The sequence below is a fragment of the Rhincodon typus genome, chromosome 2, assembly GCF_021869965.1.
Source record: "Rhincodon typus isolate 14 chromosome 2, sRhiTyp1.1, whole genome shotgun sequence".
Classification (NCBI taxonomy): domain Eukaryota; kingdom Metazoa; phylum Chordata; class Chondrichthyes; order Orectolobiformes; family Rhincodontidae; genus Rhincodon; species Rhincodon typus.
In genome coordinates this window covers 112555513-112578547 of record NC_063333.1, presented here as the reverse complement: position 1 = coordinate 112578547, position 23035 = coordinate 112555513, and the positions used below count along the sequence as shown (strand labels likewise).

General features: G+C 42.0%; 1 protein-coding gene across 2 annotated transcripts in view; it reads right to left on the bottom strand.

The window, feature by feature from the left end:
* The window catches only part of LOC109920896 (androgen-dependent TFPI-regulating protein-like), a 121234-nt gene that overhangs the window by 44448 nt on the left and 53751 nt on the right, over positions 1–23035 (bottom strand). For both annotated transcript variants that reach the window (XM_048614490.1, XM_048614500.1), the window contains exon 3: positions 12347–12448. In XM_048614490.1, the coding sequence (XP_048470447.1) occupies positions 12347–12448 (102 nt within the window). The remainder of the gene's footprint in view (positions 1–12346; positions 12449–23035) is intronic.

The following is a 23035-nucleotide window of genomic DNA, read 5'->3' as shown; positions in this document are numbered from 1 at the left end:
GTCCACTTCGATTGTGATTCCCTGTAGTTCCCATGTTCCACTTGCCACAATTTGTAACGACAAGGCCAGCTGCAGTGCTTGTTTCAAGGCCAGTTGGGCTTCAACTAGTAGGCACTTTTGCACGATTACATCATTAATCCCATATACCAAACAGTGTCAGCATCTCATTCAGGGTTAACCCAAAATCACATACCTCTACCAGTCGTCATAACCTCATCAAAAATCCTGATACAAATTACCCCAGTTTGCTAACAGCTGAATAAAACCGATAGCATCTCAGGATTAGAGGAGGTTTGGGTTTGCAACATTCCTTACCCAACTCAACTCTTGGAAGGTTTGTGTCTAGTGCTTCTAGGAAAGTTAAGACCCATATAATCGTAAATGCTGCTGGTCCACAAGCAGTCAGAAAGATTACTTATTACTTTTCGTCTGGCCCATTGTCATTTGCCCAAAGGGAAAAGAAAATCATATTCTTTCAACATGCTTGGCCCAGTCTACAATAGCAGGATCAAATGAATCAAGCTTCCCAAATAGAGGCATGATGCCAGAAGAGCTTACCCAAACTCCAAGGTGACTGTTGCAGGTGAATGTTCTTCAGGTACATTTGTTTTCTCCTGTCACCACCAAAATAACTGCACAGAGGCTGGCGTCCCATCACCAAGCCACGCTTTATTTACTAGTGTACAGTACAGTGGCTGTGGCCACCCAGCTCGGAGTCAGTACTCAGAGGAGATTCTAATCTCCTGGTTATACTTGTTTTTCCTTCCCTGTTAAAACAAAAAGCCGCTCCCCACTGAGAAATAAAATTCAGCAGCAATACTGGCTGCGACCTAGCCAGCCTGGAAATCAGTTCTCAAAAAGTAAAAACAGTTGCCCAGTTGCCCAGTTGCCCAGTTGCCCAGTTGCCTGCCCTCAACTGAGGAAATTCTAATCTCCTGGTTAAATGGTCAGCCAAGGCTTTCCTGATTGGCCCAGGTTAACAAGCCCAATCAAGAACCTCATAGTTAACAAGATCCACCAGGTTCCAATTACATAGCCCCTTCTCACCTTAACTGCAGGTTCCCGAGTATTATACATTGCAACTCGAGGAAAAAGATTCTGACCATCAACCCTATCTATGCATCTCATAATTTTATAGACTTCTATCAAGTCTCCCCTCCTCTCAGCCTCTGCCGCTCCAGAGAAAACGACCCAAGTTTTTTTCTAGCCTGTTCTTATAGCTCATATCCTACAATATAGGCAGCATCTTAGTAAACTTCTTCTGTATCCTCTCCAAAGCCTCAAGAATTGAATGTAATATTATATGTGTGGCCTAACCAAAGTCTTATAAAGCTTTTATTTCATTTATTCATTCACGGAATAAGGGTGTTGTTGGCCAGGCAGCATTTATTGCCCATTTCTAATTGCCCAGAGGGCAGTTGAGAGTCGAGAGTCAATCACATTGCTGTGGATCTGGAGTCACATAAGCCAGATCAGGTAAGGATGGTAGTTTCCTTCTCTAAAGGACATTAGTGAACCAGATGGATTTTTTCCTGACAATCAATTTCTGGTCATCACTAGATTCTTAATTCCAGATATTTATTGAATTCAAATTCCACAATTTGCCATGGTGGGATTTGAACCCAGGTTCGCAGAACACTATCTGGGTCTCTGGATTAACAGTCCTGTGATACTACCACTAGGCCATCACCTCCCCCATGCAACATGACATCCTGACTCTTGCACTCAATTCCCCAACCAATAAAGGCAAGCATGCTACACACCTTCTTTACCACCCTATCTACTTGCCTGACTACTTTCAGGGAGCTTTGGACTGAACCCCAAGTTCTCTCTGTACATCAATGCTGTTCAAGTTCCTGCCATTTACTATATACTTTTCCTTAACATTTGATCTCCAAATGTCTAGCACCTCACACTTACCGAGGTTAAACTCCATCTGCCATTTCATCATAGAATTTCTCTGTCCATATCTGCAACTGATCTATATCCAGCTGTATCCTTTGACAGCCTTCTGCACTATCCACAACTCCACCGATCTTTGTATCATATGCAAACTTACTAACCCACCCATCTGTATTTTCATCCAAGTCATTTAAAACATATCATAAATAACAGATGTCCCAGTATGGATCCCAGCAGAACACCAGTAGTCACAGACCTCCAACCTGAAAAATGGCCTTCCAACATTACCATCTACCTTCTATGGGCAAGTCAATTCTGAATCTACATGGTCACGTTACCGATAATCCCATGCATCTTAATCTTCTGGATGCACCTATCAAGAGGGACCTTGTCAAAAGCCTTACTAAAATCCACGTAGACAACATCCACTGTTCTACCCTCATCATTCACCATTTTTACATCCTCGAAAAATTCAATTAAGTTAGTAAAACATGACCTGCCCTGCACAAAGCTATGCTGACTGTCCCTACTTAGGCCATGCTTTTTCAAATGAACGTAAATCCTATCTCTAAGAATTCTCTCCAATAGCTTCCCAACTGCTAATGTGAGACTCACCAGTCTACAGTTTCCTGGATTATCCATATTTCCCTTCTTGAACAGAGAAATAAAATTAGCTACTCGCCAGTCCTCCAGAACGTCTCCTATGGCTGGCGAGGGTACAAAGACCCCAACAATCTCTTCTCTTGCCTGTCTCAATAACCAGGGCTGGATACCATCAGGCCCTGGGGTCGTATCCACCTTAATGCTTCAGGAAACCTAACACCACTTCTTTCTTGATCTCAAAATGCCCTAGCCTATTAGCATGATCCACACAAATCTCACTATCGTCTATATTCTTCTCCTGGGTAAGTACTTAATTAGGATCTCTCCCACTCCTTTGCCTCCAAGCACAAGTTCCCTCCTTTATCCTTGAGTGGTCCTACCTTCCTCCTATTTATCCTCTTGTTTTTAATGTATGTATAGAATGCCTTGGGGGATTCTCTTCAATGCTACTTCCAAGGTCATTTCATGGCCCCTTCTTGCTCTTCTAATTCCCTGCTTTCTTTACATTCCTCATGAGCCCTGTCTGATTTTAACTTCCTAAACCTTACATATGCTTCTTTTTCCTTTTTAACTAAAACTCACCTCTTGACTCCCAAAGTCTGTCAACCACCTACAAGGCACAATTCAGGAGTGTGATGGAATACTCCCCAGTTGCCTTGATGAGTACAGCTCCAACAACACTCAATAGCATCCAGGACAAAACAGAAACAAAATCAGAAATGACTGAAAGAACTCAGCAGGTTTGGCAGCGTCAGTGGAGAGAAAGCAGACCTAACATTTTGGATCCAGTGACCCTTCTTCAGAACAAAGCACCCCATTTGTCTGGCACCCAATCCATCACATTCACTTGTTTCAATAATGCACAGGGGCAGCAGTGTGCACCATCTACAAGATACACTGCAGTAACTCATCAACTTCAACAGTAGCTTCCAAACCTGCTAATTCTTCCAAATAGAAGGTTAAGGGCAGCAGAAATCACCATTTGCAAATTCCACCCCCAAAGAATCATACCGTCCTGACTTGAAACTATATAATCATCCATTTACAGTTACAGGTTCGAACTCATGGAACTCCTTTCCTAACAGCACTGCGGGCATGCTTAATTGCCTCACCCCAAAGAGTACAGCCGTTCAAGAAGATAGCTCTTCATTACCTTCTCAAAGCAAATAGATAAAGGCAAGAGACAACAAGGTGCAGGGCTGGATGAACACAGCAGGCCAAGCAGCATCATAGGAGCAGAGAGGCTGACGTTTCGGGCCTAGACCCTTCATCAGAAAAGCTAAAGGCAAGGTATGCTGGCACATCCATTCATGCACATCCTGTGAATGAATAAATAAAAATCTATCTTAATTCCATCTCCTTGCACCATCAACATATCCCTTAATTCCCTTCATCCTAAAATCTATTCATCTCTGTACCGAAAATTCCAATGCCCAAGAACCCATAGTTGTCTGGGATAGAGAATTCCAAAATTCACAACTCTGAATGAAGAAATTTTTCCTCATCTTTGTCATAAATGATGGAGACAGTGATGCCTGGTTCTAGACTTGTCAGGAAGGGGAAGATCTCAACATGAAAAGTAATTTCTTATTAAATGCTTCATTTTTTTTTCTGAAAATGTTTTTAAAATGATTACATTACAATTCAAACTGGCTATGAATCAAACCCAGAGGTCCCATTTCATCTGTGAATGACCAATCCACTCACTTTAAAGTGATCATGTTCAAGTTGACAGGAACTGTATCTGGTACAATAGTGTACTTAAAGTCAAGCATTGTAAGTTCAGAAATGTTCTGCTGCTTAAATTTATAAATTCAGCATGAGAACAATGAGGTACTGCTTTACTGAAAATAAATGTGAACTTCTCCCATCTTCTCCTCTTGCAGTCACTCCTCTCTTTGGTTTTTCAAGTATGAAGCAAAAGTAGAGGCATCCAAAATGAGAACCTGCCAAATCATTAAAGATATTGAGATTAAATTGAGACAGAAATAGAAGAATGAAATCTTTTCAGGGATCATTTCATTAGTGCTTTGTTGTTACGCTGTTTTGTTCTTCTAGGGCTTGGGGATAAGCAGGTGACAGCACTTAGGTGTCAAAAACAGAAAGTCAGGAGATGAATGTGAAGGAAACAGGCGGTTGGTATTCATCAGCAACTTACATATCTTGGAAAATTGCAGAAGGATAATCTTGAGTTGTGAAAGAGCATAAAGCGGGAAGATACCATCATCCTCAATGATGTCAGATGCTATATATCAGTTAGCACAGTGATGCAGAGAAGTCTCTCCTCTGTAGGTCTGAGGAAATCACAGAATCCCTACAGTGTGGAAACAGGCCCTTTGGCCCAACAAGTCACCACTGACTCTCAGAGAATCCCACCCAGAACCATCCCCTAATCTAAGCATTCCTGAACACTATGGGCAATTTAGCATGGCCAATATACCCAGCCTGCACATCTTTGGACTATGGGAGGAAACTGGAACACCCGGAGGAAACCCCCGCACACAAGGGGAGAACTTGCAAACTCTACACAGACAGTCACCTGAGGGTGGAATTGAACCCGGGTCCCTGGCGCTGTGAGGCAGCAGTGCTAACCACTAAGCCACTGTGCCACCCTGAAAGTCCCTGCTGACTCTGCACTGCTCACTTTTGTTATATACTAGCCATAAGGCAAAATGGTGACCTATCCCCTCCCTAACTCCCCACCTACACTCACCTTTACTGGCTCCATCCCCGCCTCTTCGACCCGTCTGTTTCCTCTCCACCTATCCATCTCCTATCCACCTCCCCCTCTCTCCCTATTTATCTCAGAACCCCCTTCCCCTCCTCCATTTCTGATGAAGGGTCTAGGCCCGAAACGTCAGTCTTTCTGCTCCTATGATGCTGCTTGGCCTGCTGTGTTCATCCAGCTTTGTACCTTGTTGTCTTGGATTCTCCAGCATCTGCAGTTCCTACTATCTCAGGCAAAATGGTGTGCCTGTCATAGTTGAATAACTGGAAGAAATTGGAAGTAGTGAAAGATTGGGTGAAGTTCTCAGCAGTAGTAGGTGTGAGAGGATGAAGTGGAGTCTATGGATGGTAGATCAAAGTCCCAAGTTCCAGGATGTGTTGTTATGCAAATGAAATGGAACGTAGTAAATTGAGTAGCCTAAGAGGCTGCTGGTGTGCTGTGTAGGAGAACTCATGCTGAGAACTCACTGACACTGATCATCTGTGCAAAATCATAAGGCACATTCTGATCCTCCTAAGCCCTCTAGAATTTGAACTTTCTGGCTACTTAGGCCTATTCCCTCCTTAAGGTGGTCCTTGAGGCTCTCATGGTCTCCTGTAAGTACATGGTGTCCACCCTCCTACTCACTGCACCACTAATGCCTCCCAGTACTCCACTTGCCAGGCTGGATCCCTTTGTCTGACCTGGTGTTCAGTTTCCAAACATTTGCATTGTAGCCACCTTTTTATTTGCCTTCCCTTTAAGGCATTGCCTTTCTTTCGGAAACAGCAGGATACCTGTACCACATGATCTACAAAAAACATTGCTGACTCCTCATTACCAAACAACTTTTGAGGCCTACTGGGTAGCACCACAAACATTCACATGAGGTGGGTAGACAAATTATGCGTCTTTACACTTTGATCTGAACAATTACAGAAGGTTGTGAATCACAGTTTACACACCCAAAATCAGGGCAATAAATTTCTAACCTAGAATCCTCAACAGTCTAACATTTCCTCAGTGTTACACCGAAATATAAACTTGAAGTCTCTGGAGTTGAGTTGAATCACAATCATGGCTCAGAAGCTATAGTATGCTATCACTGAACAAAACTGACCCCAAGAATGGAGTCATTCAATTAAGCCATTTTTAAATTGATTGTCTAAAACTAACAAGTTCGGAGCATTTATCCAACTACAGTGTAAGTTCAGTTGGTAATTTTAAAAATTCTTCAAATGACCATTCCAAAGTCTTGGTTACCAAGAGTTCCCAACTATGTTTGCTCCATTTGGAGATAGCTTCGAATTTCACCCCATTCGGGTCCTGACCCGAAATATCAACTTTCCTACTCCTCTGATGCTGCCTGACCTGCTGTGTTCCTTCAGCTCCAACTGTGTTCGGTCTTATGTTTGGTCCATTTCTGTTTTTCTGCCCTCATACCTTCCCGTCCCCCTCAAATCCATGATAGAGTTCCCATTGTCCTCACATTCCACCTCATCCACCTTTGTATTAAATAGTTCACCCACCACCATTTCCACCACCTACCCCATGTTTCCACCAAATACATCTTCCCCTTGCCTTCTCTTTTAGCATTTCAGAGAGATTATTCCCTCCATGGTACCCTGGTACACTTCTCAATCATGTTTTCATGTCAGCTTTCTATAAAAGTGCAGGAGATCGAATGTTTAATCTTTTCTCCAATCTTGATTTTAACCTAGGCTGCAAACATCTCTTCCAGGTGAAACAATTATTTACTTGAACTTTTTTTCAATTTAGCTTATTGTACATTTTTTTAATTCATGCATGGGATTAGGACAACACTGGGTAGATCAGCATTTATTGCCCATCCCTAATTGCCGTGAGGGCAGTTAAGAGTCAACCACATTACAGTGGGTCTGGAGTCATATGTAGGCCAGACCAGGTAAGGACAGCAGTTTCCTTCCTTAAAGAGGATATTAGCGAACAAGACAGGTTTTTTCTGACTATCGACAATTGTCATCAACAGACTCATAATTCCACATATCTTTTATTGCATTCAAATTCCACCATCTGCTGTAGTGTGACTCAACCTGGGTCCCCAGGACATTACCTGGGTCTGTGGATTAACAGTCCAGTGATAATACAACTATGACATCATCTCCGCTTGAGGAAACCAAACACATGTTGGATCACTGCTTTGCAGGACACTTCCATTCTGTCTGTAAACATGACCCTAAGCCTCCAGTTGTCTTCATCTTGCTCACAAGCTCTCTATTCTTGATCACCTGAAACTTGAAAAACTACCAATCTTTCAGTTAAATATTTGACAGAGTTCTAAACTCAATACCGAGTTTAACAATTTCAAAATGCAACCTCTGCCCCATTTTGCCACTTCTCTCATTACTGGTTTCTGTTTTCCTCTCTGCACTTTCTCTTGTGTCTTCTCTTAGGAGCAGATGTTCATCTTTCTGTATTCCATGCCCCAAATAAACGCATCTGTTGCTTCTTCACTTGTCCCATTATCGTTACCTTTGGCCTTAGTGCATCAACAATTTTGTCATTTTGTCTCCAGTTTTCAGCTGTTTCACAGGCTTTCCCTTTGCTCCTTTTTCACAGCCTCCCACCTCTGATTTGATTAAAATTAATTACATTTCAAACTTTTCCCACTTCTGGTGAAAAGTCATTGACCTGAAATGTTGGCCCAGATTTTGGTTGAGTTAGGATGCCTTTGAAGATAGCACTCATGTCCCTAATTTTATTTCTAGAAATTTTTGCAAGATAAAGCTCAGGAAGCAAATCTTATGTAGCATGTTTGCTCATGCCCATTGTGGAGATGGACATTTCAAACCCACATCCCAAAATTTTACTGCAGACAGGCCATTCTGTTAGTAGAAGACATTCATCTCAGAGAATCATGAACATGGAGGATTCCTGGGCCCAGATTGGAAACCAAAGGTAAAACAGCTTTTCAACTTTCCTTTTCAAATACACTGCTGCCTTAATCTTCTAATGAAGTAGTCAAACAATCAAAACCATTAATAGTATCAATGCCACAAAACATTAATCCACATCACAGCTCTTAATTTCGGGAAAATAAAGTCATTGAAAGGCCATATCAAAGGAAAATCAGATAATTACACCGTAATAATGCTTTTAGTTAAATAAACCTTCCATCTGCTTCGAAGCAGTGTCAGTATTATCAGCCGAGCCAAGCATTAAAGGCATTCTTGGAGTTTAGCTATGCAGTGATAATGAGACCTTCTTGGGATTGTAACCACAGGAGCAGTTAGAACAGATGGCCAGATGTCTGCTTTCCTAGATGTCCCCATTTTTTGTAATTGATAGTATGAGTATCTGTGGTTGATTAATATTGTTATCAAGTTGTAAGTTGAGCATTTTCCTCAGATTTTGTATTGTCAGTTTCATAATCATTTCAAAGATTTGCCAGACTTATCAAGATTCATTGATCATGAATGAATGCTCAAAATATATGGTGTGGCAGGTGAATCCATTCCAAAATACCCAATCATCCTGGAAAATTCATTCACAGTGGCCACCAGAGAAATGTTAGCCACGCGATATAATGGAAGGTAATGGTGAGGAGTCACTCGTCCCATTCCAGGTTGGTTCCTTCCCATGCTTGCTGCTAATATGCTCACTAGGGAGTCCATCACACCAAACAACCTGTGATTGGAGGAGCAGCAGCCATTCAGTCACTGAGAGCTAAGACTCTGCAGCCATTTTATTAAGGCCAAGAGTGGGGGGTGGTGGGATGGGGGTGCGGGTGTTGGAAGCCATCATTTTACTAATGTGGCTTTATGGCCATCGAGATTGGGAGGAAGAAGTGGGAGGCAGGGAGGCCTCAAAGCGACTGGGTCATGTAAGGGTGCTGCAAGGCACTGTGAGATTGCGCGGAGACAGGGGGACCAAAGTGGCTGGAAAGGCAGGGAGGATGCAAGGTTTCCTGCATTTAGATCACGGAAAGACAAATGGTCTCAGAGGGCCTGGTGGGAGACAGGAAAGCTGTAGATAGACAAGGGAGCTGAGGGGAGTTAGGAAAGCTGCAAGGTTGCCAGTAGGCAATGGAAGATTGGAAAGCCTAAGGCAGGTGATAGAGAAAGAGAGAGGGAGAGAGAGAGAGAGAGAGGCAGCAACAAGGATGGTAAAGAAATAGAAAGAGATAGACACAGAGTGAAAGACAGCAACAGGCATGGAATAGAAAGAGGGGTGATGATAAGTATGACGGAAGAGAGAGGTAGCTGGGGGAAGAGCGAGGCAGCTAGGAGGATCAGAAAGATTGACCAAGGGGTACAAGATAGAATAGTAGGCAGCAAGGGAAGTTGGTGGGGGTGGGGGAAAGAGAGAGATTACAAAGAAGAGAGAACAGTTTCAATCTGTTAACAAAGGAACACTTAATTAACTAGGTGTTAGGAAAGCTTTAAATCACTAAGGTAATGAGTTATTTGCAAATGAATATGACATGCCTAGCTTAATGTTTCTGGAACTACTATATGGGAAAAATATGGTACATGGTATTTTAATGCACACTGTGTCAATTGCTAAATTTAAATCTGAGATTGAGATCTGAGGTGCAATTTTAAAAAAAGTAGTAACTACCTAGTCAAAATGTTTCAACTTTGAAATATGCAATGAAAACACATTAGCTGTGACCTCACCAATCTGCAATGAATGTCTAAGCTGTTAGCTTTATGTGTGTGTAGACATGTGTGCCAATGATTTTGGGCAAAAGAACTGCTGCTAACTTATACTTATTATTTATGCCAATTTAAATCTGGTGCCTATGAAATTAATGCTTTCGCAGTGTTGTAGCTTTAAATTTAAATGGCTGTTAATTATTAAGAATACTGATGTGGTCTTATTCTACTTCTTTGTCAGTCCAAATATCTCATACAACAACATAACTATAGAAAATAATATTGCTATGCGACTGTAGTGTCTAATGCAGAAGTTAGTGAGAGTGTAAAAGTAACCACTGAAAACCATAAGTGACTCTCAAGGGGAGTCCTAGAAAAGAGAATTAGGCCTTGTTCTGTATACAGTGGACATTAGGTGAGGAGGATGGCTGGTGGCATGGAAGGGGAATAAGGGATATAAGGGGTCATAGGTGTGCATGTGGGTGTGAGAGGAAGTGAGGGTGCTCAGGACATGAGGCCTTGGCAGCCATGATTACAACTGAGCTCTTGTCCCAGTAAACAGAAGTGGACCTCTAGCTTGCTGGCCTTGTTCAGCTCCATTTCTGCTTTAGCCCTGACTCCAGAGCTGGCAATTTCCGGACTAATGCCTATACTCATCTCCCCAGGTGGGAAGAGGCAGACAGGGAACTCCTTAATGGAGATGTGTTTGCAGAGTCAGGAGTATAAAATGTGCATAGTTCTTGTCCTCTTTGCAAAAATCTGACCTGCCTAACTCTGTTTCTCTGCAACTGCTGGTTGACCTGCTGAGTATTTCCTGTTTCTATCATTTAAGATTTAAACATGTGGATTACTAAAACCCATTGCTTGTCTATAGATAAAAGAAATAAATGTTTAATGTTTCATTAATTGTTTTTTGGGAAACCTATATTTAAATACTTATGATCTCTAATGAAGACAGTCGGTTACCTTTGCATCGCACCTTCGTTAGTGACATTGGAACAGGAATAGGTATTCAGCTCATCGTACCTGCCTCACAATTCATTATGATCATGACCAATCAAACACTTCAATGCCTTTACCCACCCCAACCCACATTCCTCTAGGCCACTGGTAATTAGAAATCTACCAATCTCTGCTTTAAATTATCTCAAAGACTGAACCTACACAATGGCGGCACGGTGGCTCATTGGTTAGTCCTGCTACCTTACAGTGCTAGGGACCCAGGCTCAGGTCCACCCTTGGGCAGTGCTCTGTGTGGAGTTTGCACATTCTTCCCATGTCTGCGTGGGTTTCCTCCCAGTGGTCCAGTGTCCTTCCACAGTCCAAAGATGTGGAGGTTAGGTATATTGGCTGTACTAAATTGCCCATAGTGTCCAGGGATGTGTGGATTAGGTGGATTACCCATGGGAAATGTGGGGTTATGAGGATAGGATGGGGGGGATGGGTCTGAGTGGGATGCTGTCAGAGGTGTGGACTTGATGGGCTCAATGGCTTGCTTCCATACTGTAGGAATTCTATGAACTCTCTGTGGTAGAGAATTGTAAAGGTTCACAGCCCTCTGGTTGAAGAAACATTCTTCTCATGTCGGACCCTAGTGGCATTCCCCTTATTTTTAAATTGTGCCCCTGGTTCTAGCCTCCATAGTCAGGGGAAACATTTTACATGCATCCACCATGTCTATCATTTTATGTATTTTCTTGGCTTCAATGAGATCATTCCTCAAAACTATAGAGATTACAGGCCCAGTTTGCCTAATCTCTCTTTATAAGGCAGTCCCACCATTTTGAAAACAAATCTGATGAAGCTTTGTTGCACTGCCTTTATGGCAATAATATCTTTCCTCAAGTAAGGAGATCAAAACTGCACACATTACACCGGATGACTCTAATCAAGCTCCTATACAATGGAGGGATGGCTTCACTACTCCTGTACGCACATCCTCTTGCAAAGATTCCATTAGCCTTCCTAATTCCTTTCTGTAATTGCATGTTAGTTTTCAATGACTAATCAACAAGGATATCTAGGTCTCTTTGTATATTTACACTTTCTAACCTCTTACCATTTAAGAAATACTCTGCACATCTGTTTTTCATACTAAAGTAGATAACTTCACATTTTTCCATATTACTGTATATTTCATCTACCACATTCTTACCCATTCATGAAGCCTGTCCAAATCCCGAAGCCATTTTACATCTTCCTCACAACACACATTCCCACTTAACTTCATATCATCTTCAAATTTGAAAATATTACATTTGACTCCCAACTCCAAATCATTGATCTATATATTGTGAACAGCTGGGTCCCAAGTACCGATCCTTAGTCGCAGTCTGGCAATGACAGAATAACCCATTTATTCCTATTGATTTCTGTCTATTAGTCAGTTATTGATCCAACACAGTATAGTACCACCTATCCCATATGCTTTAAATTTTTCTATCTTGCCTGAGGGACTTTAACAAAAGTCTGTCCACGTCTAATTACTTTCACTTACCACTGCATGGTTCAGCCACAGAGGAATGAATGCATCAAGATCTTCAGGGTATACCAATGCTCTGTCATACGTGAACAAAAGCCAAAAGGATGTGACAACGAACTGAAAAAGGTCACATTAAAAATTAAGAATACAGAAGCTGAGTTATAATAGTTTCTAACATTAATTCACATAAACTAGAAGCTATTCAGTTTGAAATTGCAAGTGACTCATTTAACTATTCAACTGGATTTTTAGAAAGCAAATTAAGAAATAGAATTATAAAAACTATTAAGTCTAAGATGAAAGTGTGCATTCATTACATTGATCTGTTGTTTCTGACAGCTATGGAAATACTAATGGCAGAGTTCTCCCAGTATTCTGGGTAACATTGCAATGCCAGTTGAAAGCAACCTATTTGGCTGTACTTTACCGACAAGGTATCATTCCCATTTACTCAAAGAAGAAAAGTGACTTCACTTCAAAAGTAATTAATTATTGGAGAAACATTTTCAGATATTCAGAGATACCTGCCATATAAAGACACATTTCTTCTAGTGCCGACATGAACCTGCTGTGTGTGTTCCTTACCTGAATCCAATATATTGAATTAAGATGTTACAAATTATATGCTGCAATTAGAAAAAAAAAATCCTGGTACAACTTACAGTGGGAAGGATATTGAATTAAGTGGTGACTTACCTAATGCCCATTATCATCCTGCTTCCACTAAATTTATAATTCCAGGTAGGAAGGCTAATGGTTGACCTTCCCATCCTGACTTCATTTGCGGCACTTAGGTGGCTAATTAAGGAACACTGTGAGCCTCCCCATCACCATAGCTTCCATTCATTCCTGCAGGCCCTTCTTTCTGCAATCCATAATCAAAAAATCCCCCTATAGGGTGACTGTAAGGTCACTTGTTGCAGGCAGGAGATTACATTACTGAAAGAAAAATCCATACACAAGCAATCCTAATGATTATCATTTCAGCAACTTGCTGACAAGCGATTTAAGGAATTCACAGTATCATATTGATTTTCACCAGATTGCCAGTTCACCAAGACAGTGGAGCAGAAACCAGACTGCAAATGGCAAAGGCGTTTTTTTTATCAGAGAACAATGATATTCATTTTACATGCTTTGATCACTGTGTAATACGACTTCAAAATAGTTTGCTCCAAATGGGAAGGAGGCTGAAAACTCAACTTTCTATTCTCCCACATGCACTCAGGCTGCTTCGACAAACAGAGGGCATGAACAAAGTGAGGGAGAAAGAAAAGAATGGTTCTAATTAAAAGGTAACAGTACAACAACCATCACAGAAATGTATAAAACCTTGATCCAATGTGAATTTATGATCAAACTTATCATGATCAAGTGCTTAGACTAACACCACGCCCATGGATCCAATATCAGAACAACCTTTTACACTGTTGAAACAATCAGAGTTTGACAGACCAGAGATACATGTTCAGTAACAATCACAAATGACAGCCTGAATGATGAACTAGATTCATCAGACAACTCTCATTCTGTCCAACAGAATCCAAAAGTACATATGGAGGACTCAAAATCTCATTTTCCTCAAATTTATAAGAGCTGAAGACATGGAAAGTAGACTAGTAAAACTGTTACAGTGGTAATTACTTGGGAGGGTTTGGAATATAATGAGATGTGCAATGCGGTGGCATGGTAGCTGAATGGTTAGCACTGCCACCTCACAAGCGTCAGGGACCCAGGTTTGGGTGACTGTCTATTTGGAGTTTGCACATTCTCCCCGTGTCTGCATGTGTTTCCTCCGGGTGCTCTGGTTTTCTCCCACTTTCCAAAGATGTGCAAGTTAAGTGGATTGGCCATGCTAAATTGCTCATAGTCCCCAAGGATATACAAGCTAGACGGATTAGCCATGGGAAAATGCAGGATTACAGGGATAGGGTAGGGTGGTCGGTCTGGGTAGGAGGTTCTTCGGAGGTTTGGTATAGATTGGATCGGCCGAAAGGCCTGCTGCCATACTGTAGGGATTCTATACTTCTAATGTTAATCAGTACAGACAGTGACTTGAGGGGTCACGTAGCACAAGGAATTACGATGAAATGTGCAGATGAGACACAGTATGTATCATCACAGGAAGTGATGGAGTATCATATGACATGATCGTGCTCTTCCTCCCTGACAGCAAGTTAACATGATGTTTGTAAATAAATGCTTATGGTTTTTACATTATCACAGCAAGCTCTGTAGATTGTCTTTGGCCACACAAGAATATTCTAAGACAACCAAAGATAGTATATAAATTATTTCTGAAAAGCATTTACACATGTGAATTCTATTTAGGTGCTGCGGGGGTAGGGTCTCACATCCAACCTAACTGTTCAGGAATTTTCATTTTGGAGTTAAAATGTGGCAATAGTTTCTTGGTGCCATCAATTTTGCCATGGTCCATAATGGGTTTGCTTATGTAACCAATTGCGTTTCAGATGATTTTGTATGCAAATGATTGAGTTAAATAGAGAATCACATGTAAGTAATGGGCCCAAATCTTCATCTCTATTGGGACATTTTGAAGGTTCTGGTACCATATTTGAAAGTCACCTAGGCACCTCTTCTCTCAATGCAACAGAACAGCCTATAGTCATCAGTCCCACAGTGCTTGCGTACCCTTCCCACTCCCAGAGATGTCTCCAATTTGACAAAAGATGACTGCACACATTAATCATCCCTCATTAAGCATCATGTTCCAGGCCACCTGGGTCAGACTGGGAATCTTCTTCCCTGTGATGGGCGAAAGAAGTCTGTCTTAGGCAGCCTGGGGTGAGCTCACATGGGAGATCAGTACCATATGCAAAAAGAAAGAAGCTGAGAATGAACATTGTCCTCAACTCTAAGTGTCACCACCTTCTCACAATGACCTCAGACTACTCAGGCCATCACATATTCTAACTCTGGTATTGTACACCAATGTCACACAAACATGTTCAGCTCACCACCTCATGCAGGATGTGCTCTGAAGGGCTCACACCCACCTGATGCTGGTGAGCTCCTAACACTTCCAACTTGTGTATTTAGGAGGATCCACACAATTGGTAAGGCTCTACACACTTAAGACCTCACACATACATTCCAATCACATTCAATCATTTTCTTTATCTCAGTGTAGGATAAACCCACATGCAAGAGCAATGAGAGTGTCAGGATTGGTGCAGGATTGTCAGATCTTTGTATCCTCACCAACTACAATGAGGCAATTCCGCTGACAAGTGAGAACCAACACCAGTCTTGTTTCGATGGAAAAACCAGTGAAGAACAGTAATGTACAGCTAGGCTCTTACATTCCAATACACAATGATTGTACAGCTATGCTATTTATTTTTCTTTCTTTTCTTCCACTTGCAAGAGCAGTCATAACACAAAATGAAACAGAATAAGGCATAGCAGCTACCTGGCAGCACCACCACCTCTGAGAATAGCTGTGAACCTCATAGAAAGCACTGGCAAGACATTCAGCTGCATCCTCCACCAAAGAAACATTCATCTCAGGTGTGTTACGCAGCTAGATTAGACTTGGGGTGTGGGGGGGGGGGGGCATAATACCATCTGGTGAACCCAACACCGACATCTGTCTGCAGCTAGTGGATCAAGAAATACCCTAAGTTTTGGACATTCAGAGGACTGCTGGGGACCAAGTACATGCTAAGCCTCAGGCAGAGGATATGTCCTCGTATTGAACAATAACTGACATGCTAAACCTGCAGAGACACACATAAGACAGGCAAACTGGAGGCCCTCATGAGACTTGAGCAAAAGATGGAGGAGTCTGTCCATCTTCTGCCTCCTCTGTGGCTCTGACAAGTGAGTGGTTGTTGTCTGCCTCCATGGAAAGGCTAGTGGCTATCTTGGAGACCCAGATCCTCCAGAACCTGAAGCCCCAGACAATGCCCACAGCAGTCTTCACAGTCACCACAGCATATCAGTCAGCAGGTTCCCAACATGCTTGCTGCAGATGTCAGGTCCCCACCTAGACTTAGTGGTAGGTAAAGGAAGAAAAAATCATTTTGAGGGCACTTTGGTTGGTATGGTGTTTGTACAATCTATAAATTATGTACTAATATCTAAATAATGTTTCTGTTCCAAAATTTCCTCACTAGGTGCTGACATGGCTGTCTGATATCAAAACAGTGGAATATCCTCCTCCATTAAAAGGAGATACTGCTGTTCCAGCAGGATACCTTTAAATGTTTCACTGCATCAGCAATCATATGCCTGACCTTCCTCTCGTAAACCAGCAAGCCATGGATATTTCAGCAGTGCAAGCTCTGGTCCGGAGGTCACATTCAGAAATTAACACTTTCTCTTATCAGTTCAATGGCAGGACTTGGATCAGGGAGGGCCACATACCAGGTCCTGTACAGACAATTCATGAAAGTGATGACTGGTATCTACAGACGGCAGGGACCGAAGATCCTTAGCTTTTAACAGTGGATGCCCGAGAGGTGTCTCTCACATTCTTTCGTGGGTTAAGTGGGGAAGTATTAGCATTTGAGCACCTCATTGTATACATGCTATCTTGTTTGGCTGTGGTGTCTTTTCTCACATTGACACGTCTCTAAACTACTTCTTTTAGGATCCTCTCTATGGAATGTGAATTTCTCCTTCTAAATGTATCCCTGAATACAGACTGAAACTGTGTTTTCGACTTCTGTACTTTAGTACTGCCTGCTGCCAATCCATGGTCCACATGCCCTGTATCTTGGATATTTATCCAGCTTTTATATTTCCCTGTAGATTTTTCTGTACATGCACTATCATGGCCAACCTCCAGTCATCTTACTCTGCAGACCAATAAACTATCTGTGAGCCTATTTTGTGTAAATGATTCGGTCAACCTTCACTGGGGTAGCAAGCCCTGCTATTCCTGGAGTGTTCACAAAAGTGAAAGATCTTTTAAAAAGTATGCAAAGCTCTCCAATTTATCTGTATTTTAGACCCAGATTTATAGAATTCAAGGACCGGGTTTCTGTTTTTACTATTATTATTGATTATAAGTACAGTAATCAGACTTAAGCTATAGGTTAACAATTAGAAACTATCAGCATATAACCCTACCAACTAAAACTCCAATCCCCTTTTACATTCACAGATGCACATACACAGAGAAAACAAAATATGGGTGCTATGGATGGAAAGAACGACTAGGAAGGCAGTTCAGAAGGGTTCTGAGATGACTCTTATGTTGGCCAGAATGCGGCTTCTCAGTTTTCATTCTCTGGGTGTTTCCATTGGTTTGTAAGACACACAGAATAGTTGGTTCAATTGTAAGTGGTCTTTGACTTACTAATTAAAAGTCACAATTTAGAACAACTGAAGGAAAGATAAATTGGTTTTCTTCAGGCTTAAAGTGGCTTTTAGTTCACAGATTTGTGGGAGCTCCTGAGTTGGTGTACATCTCATGATTTCTCTGGATCTTGCAAACTGTTTAGCTACCAGAGAAACAGCCACATAATGTTGGCAAGCAGAAGCCCTTGTCATTGATAATTGATCAATAGTTAATAGACCCATCAGCTATTAGTACCAAACAAAACTCCATCTGTACACAACCTATTGGCTTCAGTTCATCTGCAAGTACTCATTTACCACTGCTTGAACTGGCAGCCATGTAAACAGTGCTTACAATGAATGTCAGGTTACTTGCCTTCAAAATATGCAGCAATTCTACAGTACTCCTTCATTTTTAAGAGAACTTTTCTCATTTTAGGCCACAATTAGAAAAACAGTTAAAAAAAAAAAGGCACAACTTCTACAATCCCCATATAAGATTACTTTTTCACATACTTCACAATCAGTACACAGGTTGGTATGTCTTTCCCTGCTTTTAAGCCCTGTCCCTGTATCTATCCTTATCATATTTACCCTCAGAACTGTATGTTTCATGAGTTACTTCAAATACTGAACACTTATCTTTGGACAATTTCTGGCATTGCGGTATATAGTGTCACACCAGAAACATCCATTTTCTGTTCCCCATGGATATCACCTATTGTTGACTATCACCTGAATCCTGCATTTTCCCTTGATTCAGAAATCTGTTAAAGGTACGACACCTCCTCAAAATGTCTTTCAGCAATTTCATTCTTTTTTTTTCACATAGAATCCCTACAGAGTGGGGACATGCCCTTCAGCCCAACAAGTCCACACCGACCCTTGGAGCATCCCACCCAAACCCATCCCCTTATAACCCACCTAAGCTACACATCCCTGAACACTACGGGCAATTTAGCATGGCCAATCCACCTAACCTGCATATCTTTGGACTGTGAGAAGAAACCGGGAGCACCTGGAGGAAATCCATGGTCTTCATAATCGTGAGTATCACTAATATCATTTTCACCAATATCACACTTATCATCACCCCCCTCCACCATCCCCAAACTCCCCACCCCAAGTCCAAATCTCACAAGTCAAGATGATCTGGAATTCTGACTGACTGCCCAATCTGATTCACTTGAGTTCAACATTAGGGCGATGGTGTTGTACCATGTCTGGAATAGTTGTAACACTCTGTCCATTGCCTGATGTAAAATTGGTATGGCTATCCCACATTCTGTGATAATCATACTCATCTCACTTCCTGGCTCAAGTAAGATCAATGCTTTCCTGTTCCTCCTGAGTCCACTTCAGGCATTTTGACAATATTAGATCTCAACTGATCTGATGACAGTCAATTTTGACTTAGTCCCTTAAAGCCAAGGCAGAATGTCTAGTTAAGGTTAACAGAGTTTTTGCTCTCTATCTGGCATTGTGGCCCCTCCGGCTCTTCTCTAATTGTCTTACCTTCTCCTGAGTTTGAAAAGTTATGATTTGTTTGATAATGCGTTCTAAAACCAATACATCTGGTTTTAAATTTCTCCCAATTTTGCTTGGAATTTTCCATTATTCAATGGTGTTTCTCTGCAACAGAATAGGGCTAATTCCATGAGATAACAAGGTGTAGAGCTGGATGAACACAGCAGGCCAAGCAACATCAGAGGAGTAGGAAGGCTGACGTTTCGGGCCTAGAGCCTTCCTGCTCGGCCTGCTGGTTCATCCAGTTCTACACCTTGTTATCTCAGATTCTCCAGCATCTGCAGTTCCTACTATCTCAGGGCTAATGCCATGTTTGAGTTCTTACACATCAGTAACTTCAATGTCTTGACTGCTTTATCTGCTTTCCTATTCAACTGAGAATGCAACAGAGACCTTCTCATCCAGCTATTCCCTGTCACCAAAGTGAATGCCTTGAAAACCTTAATCACAAATTGATGTCTGTTGCCTGATACTAATTCTTTCAGGAACCACTTATCAGAAAGATCCTTTACAGAGCTCTGATAATTGAGTCTGCAGTGCTGGAATCAGATTTGCCACTTGAATCCATCTTGAATATTGGTCGATTAGGGTTAAATATATCTTCCCTCTAAAATTGAACAAATCCATTTAGCCTTTGGAAATCGTCACAAAATTATTAGCTTTGTGAACATAGGTTATGCGTAACACACAAGACATGATGAAAAGTTGTCCTAAGCATCTTTCAAAATGACTGGCTGCCAAACTAATGTCTGGGCTTTTGCTCTGCACTTTGTGATGCCTAGATGTCCCCATGGAATCTCCAGCATTTCTCAATACAGTGACTTTGGTGTAATCATTCTATGATCATAAACCAATAAATCTTCCACTAATTTCAAGTGTGGTTGATGCTTAAGGTACCCTTTCAACACTTGTTCTTCTGGATTACGTTTTAACTACCCTTGTAGACAGAGTTGTCTGATCTTTTTGCACCTTTTTTCAGATGTTGAAGCTGCACAAATCAATAAGTTTATCCCCAGTTGATGGTAAATTATTAGCTATAGCCATGGAATAATGTTCTATTTCTTCTACAAACAGAAGGTCTTCTTTTTCTACTTGATCCATTGCTGGTCTCAAGACTATATCTGCTGTTACTTGGGCCTTGTCTGGTCTATATCTCTTTAGCCATGCTTGAATTCTTCTATCAAAGAAGTAGCATTTTTAAAAGACTTTTTTGTGTCCTAATAACGTTAGTAAAGGCTATGGGTCCACCTCAAACTGAAATTTCAGTCCCATGAAATAGTCTGTGAAATTTTCACATCCCCGTGTAACTACTAACACTTCCTTTGTTTTCCGCTATTTAATCTCTTGTCAGAGCTATCAACATAATAGAAACCAATACGCATTTCAAGCCCACCGACTCCCACAGAATACACCTCCTCCCACCCACCTTCCTGCAAAAATGCCATCCCCTATTCCCAATACCTTCGCCCCCACCGCATCTGCTCCCAGGATGAGGCATTCCACTCCCGTACATCTCAGATGTCCTCATTTTTCAAGGACTGCAACTTCCCCCCCCTCAGTGGTGGAGAACACCCTCAACTGTGTCTCCTGCATTTCCCACAACTCATCCCTCACACCCCCTCCCCGCAATAACAATCAAAAAAGAATCCCCCTCGTCCTCAGGTACCACCCCACCAACCTCCGGATTCAACACATCATCCTCCGACACTTCCGCCATCTGCAATCCGACTCCACCACCAAAGACATTTTTCCCTCCCCACCCTTATCTGCTTTCCGGAGGGACCACTCTCCCCGTGACTCCCTTGTCCGCTCCACACTCCCCTCCAGCCCCACCTCACCCGGCACTTTTCCCTGCAACTGCAGGAAGTGCTACACCTGCCCCAACATCTCCCCCCTCACCCCCATCCCAGGTCCCAAGAAGACTTTCCACATCAAGCAGATGTTCACCTGCACATCTGCTAATGTGGTATACCGCATCCGCTGTTCCCATTGTGGCCTCCTCTACATCGGGGAAACCAAGCGGAGGCTTGGGGACCACTTTGCAGAACACCTACGCTCGGTTCGCACTAAACAACTGCACCTCCCAGTCGCGAACCATTTCAGCTCCCCCTCCCATTCCACAGACGACATGTCCATCCTGGGCCTCCTGCAGTGCCACAATGATGCTACCCGAAAGTTGCAGGAACAGCAACTCATATTCCACTTGGGAACTCTGCAGCCCAATGGTATCAATGTGGACTTCACAAGCTTCAAAATCTCCCCTCCCCCTACCGCATCCCAAAACCAGCCCAGTTCATCCCCACCTCCCTAACCTGTCCTTCCTCCCACCTATCCCCTCCTTCCACTGCAAGCCCCACCTCCATCTCCTACCTACTAACCTCATCCTGCACCCCTTGACCTGTCGTCCTCCCTACCTCCCCACCTACACTCACCTTTACTGGCTCCATCCCTGCCTCTTTGACCTGTCTGTCTCCTCTCCACCTATCTTCTCCTCTATCCATCTTCTATCCGCTTCCCCCTCTCCCTATTTATTTCAGATGCCCCTTCCCCGCTCCCATTTCTGAAGGAGGGTCTCGGCCCGAAACATCAGCCTTCCTGCTCCTCTGATGCAGAGTTCATCCAGCTCTACACCTTGTTATCTCAGTTTTCTTGTTCCATCAGTTTGCACTTAACCAAGAACTGCCCCTGGTCCTTCTCATGAGGCATCTGTAATTATTTTTGTGAATAAGCCTGGATTGTAATGTGCTAAAACATCAGTAAAAAGTAGCTTCTCTGCAATCTTTTCAAAAGCAGCAGTCTGCTATTGAAAAGAAAAAGTTTCTTGTTAGTTTGCTATTGACTCCAAGCTCATTGTTGGCATTTTATTTTATCATGATTTATTGTTCTCGGAATTATAAACCCTAAAAATGCATTGGTGTTTTAGAAAAATGGTGTTTCTTATTTGGTGCAAGTCTTCTATTCTGTAGAGCCTCTGACATGTCCTTAACACTCTGGTCATCTTCTTTCTTCATTTTACCATGCACTGAGCAATTATTCATTTGGCAGATAGTTTCCTGTTTCCTTTCCTGGATTTTAAATGTCACCTTTTGAAAAAGTTCTGGTGTGGAGGACATCCGAAATAGTAGAAACAATAACATCCAAATTGTGGTAAATACAGTCAATCTTGAATCTTGATTCAAGTGTATCGGCCAGAACTCACTGTTTACATTCAGTTTTGTGAAAATTTTGCCAAAGTATTGTCATCTGACAAAAAAAGGATGGATTTCTCTTCTAATTCTTTTATTTATTTATTATTAACTTTATTAAATATTAATTTATTGACTAAGCAAAATCCATATAATCTTCATTCAGGAATAATTACCAGCCCTGAGCACCATTGTGTCAGTTTTGGTACTGGCAATATTGACCACTTTCAATCATGCTTTCCAACTAAAATGTTACTTGCACTCTTCAGCCCAAGCCTAATTATTTTCCAGGTCTTATTATATTTGGACATGGACTGTTTTACTGTCTGAGGAGTGCTGAACATTATGTAATCAATCATTGACAAACATCCCCACTTCAAGGCTCATGATGAAGGGAAGGTTGTTGATGAAGCAGCTAAAGATGGTTAAAATGAGGACATTACTCTGAGGAACTCCTGCAGAGGTGTCCTGGAGCTGAAATGATTGCCCTCCAACACCATAACCATAATCCTTTGTATTGGTATGACTCCAACCAGTGGAGAGTTTCCCCCTGACTCTCAATGGCTCCAGTTTTATTGAGGCTCTTTGATGCCACACTGGATCAAATGTGGCCTTGATGGCAAGGGCAGACACTTTCCTCTCATTTCTGGAATTCAGCTCTTTTGTTTATGTTTGAATCAAG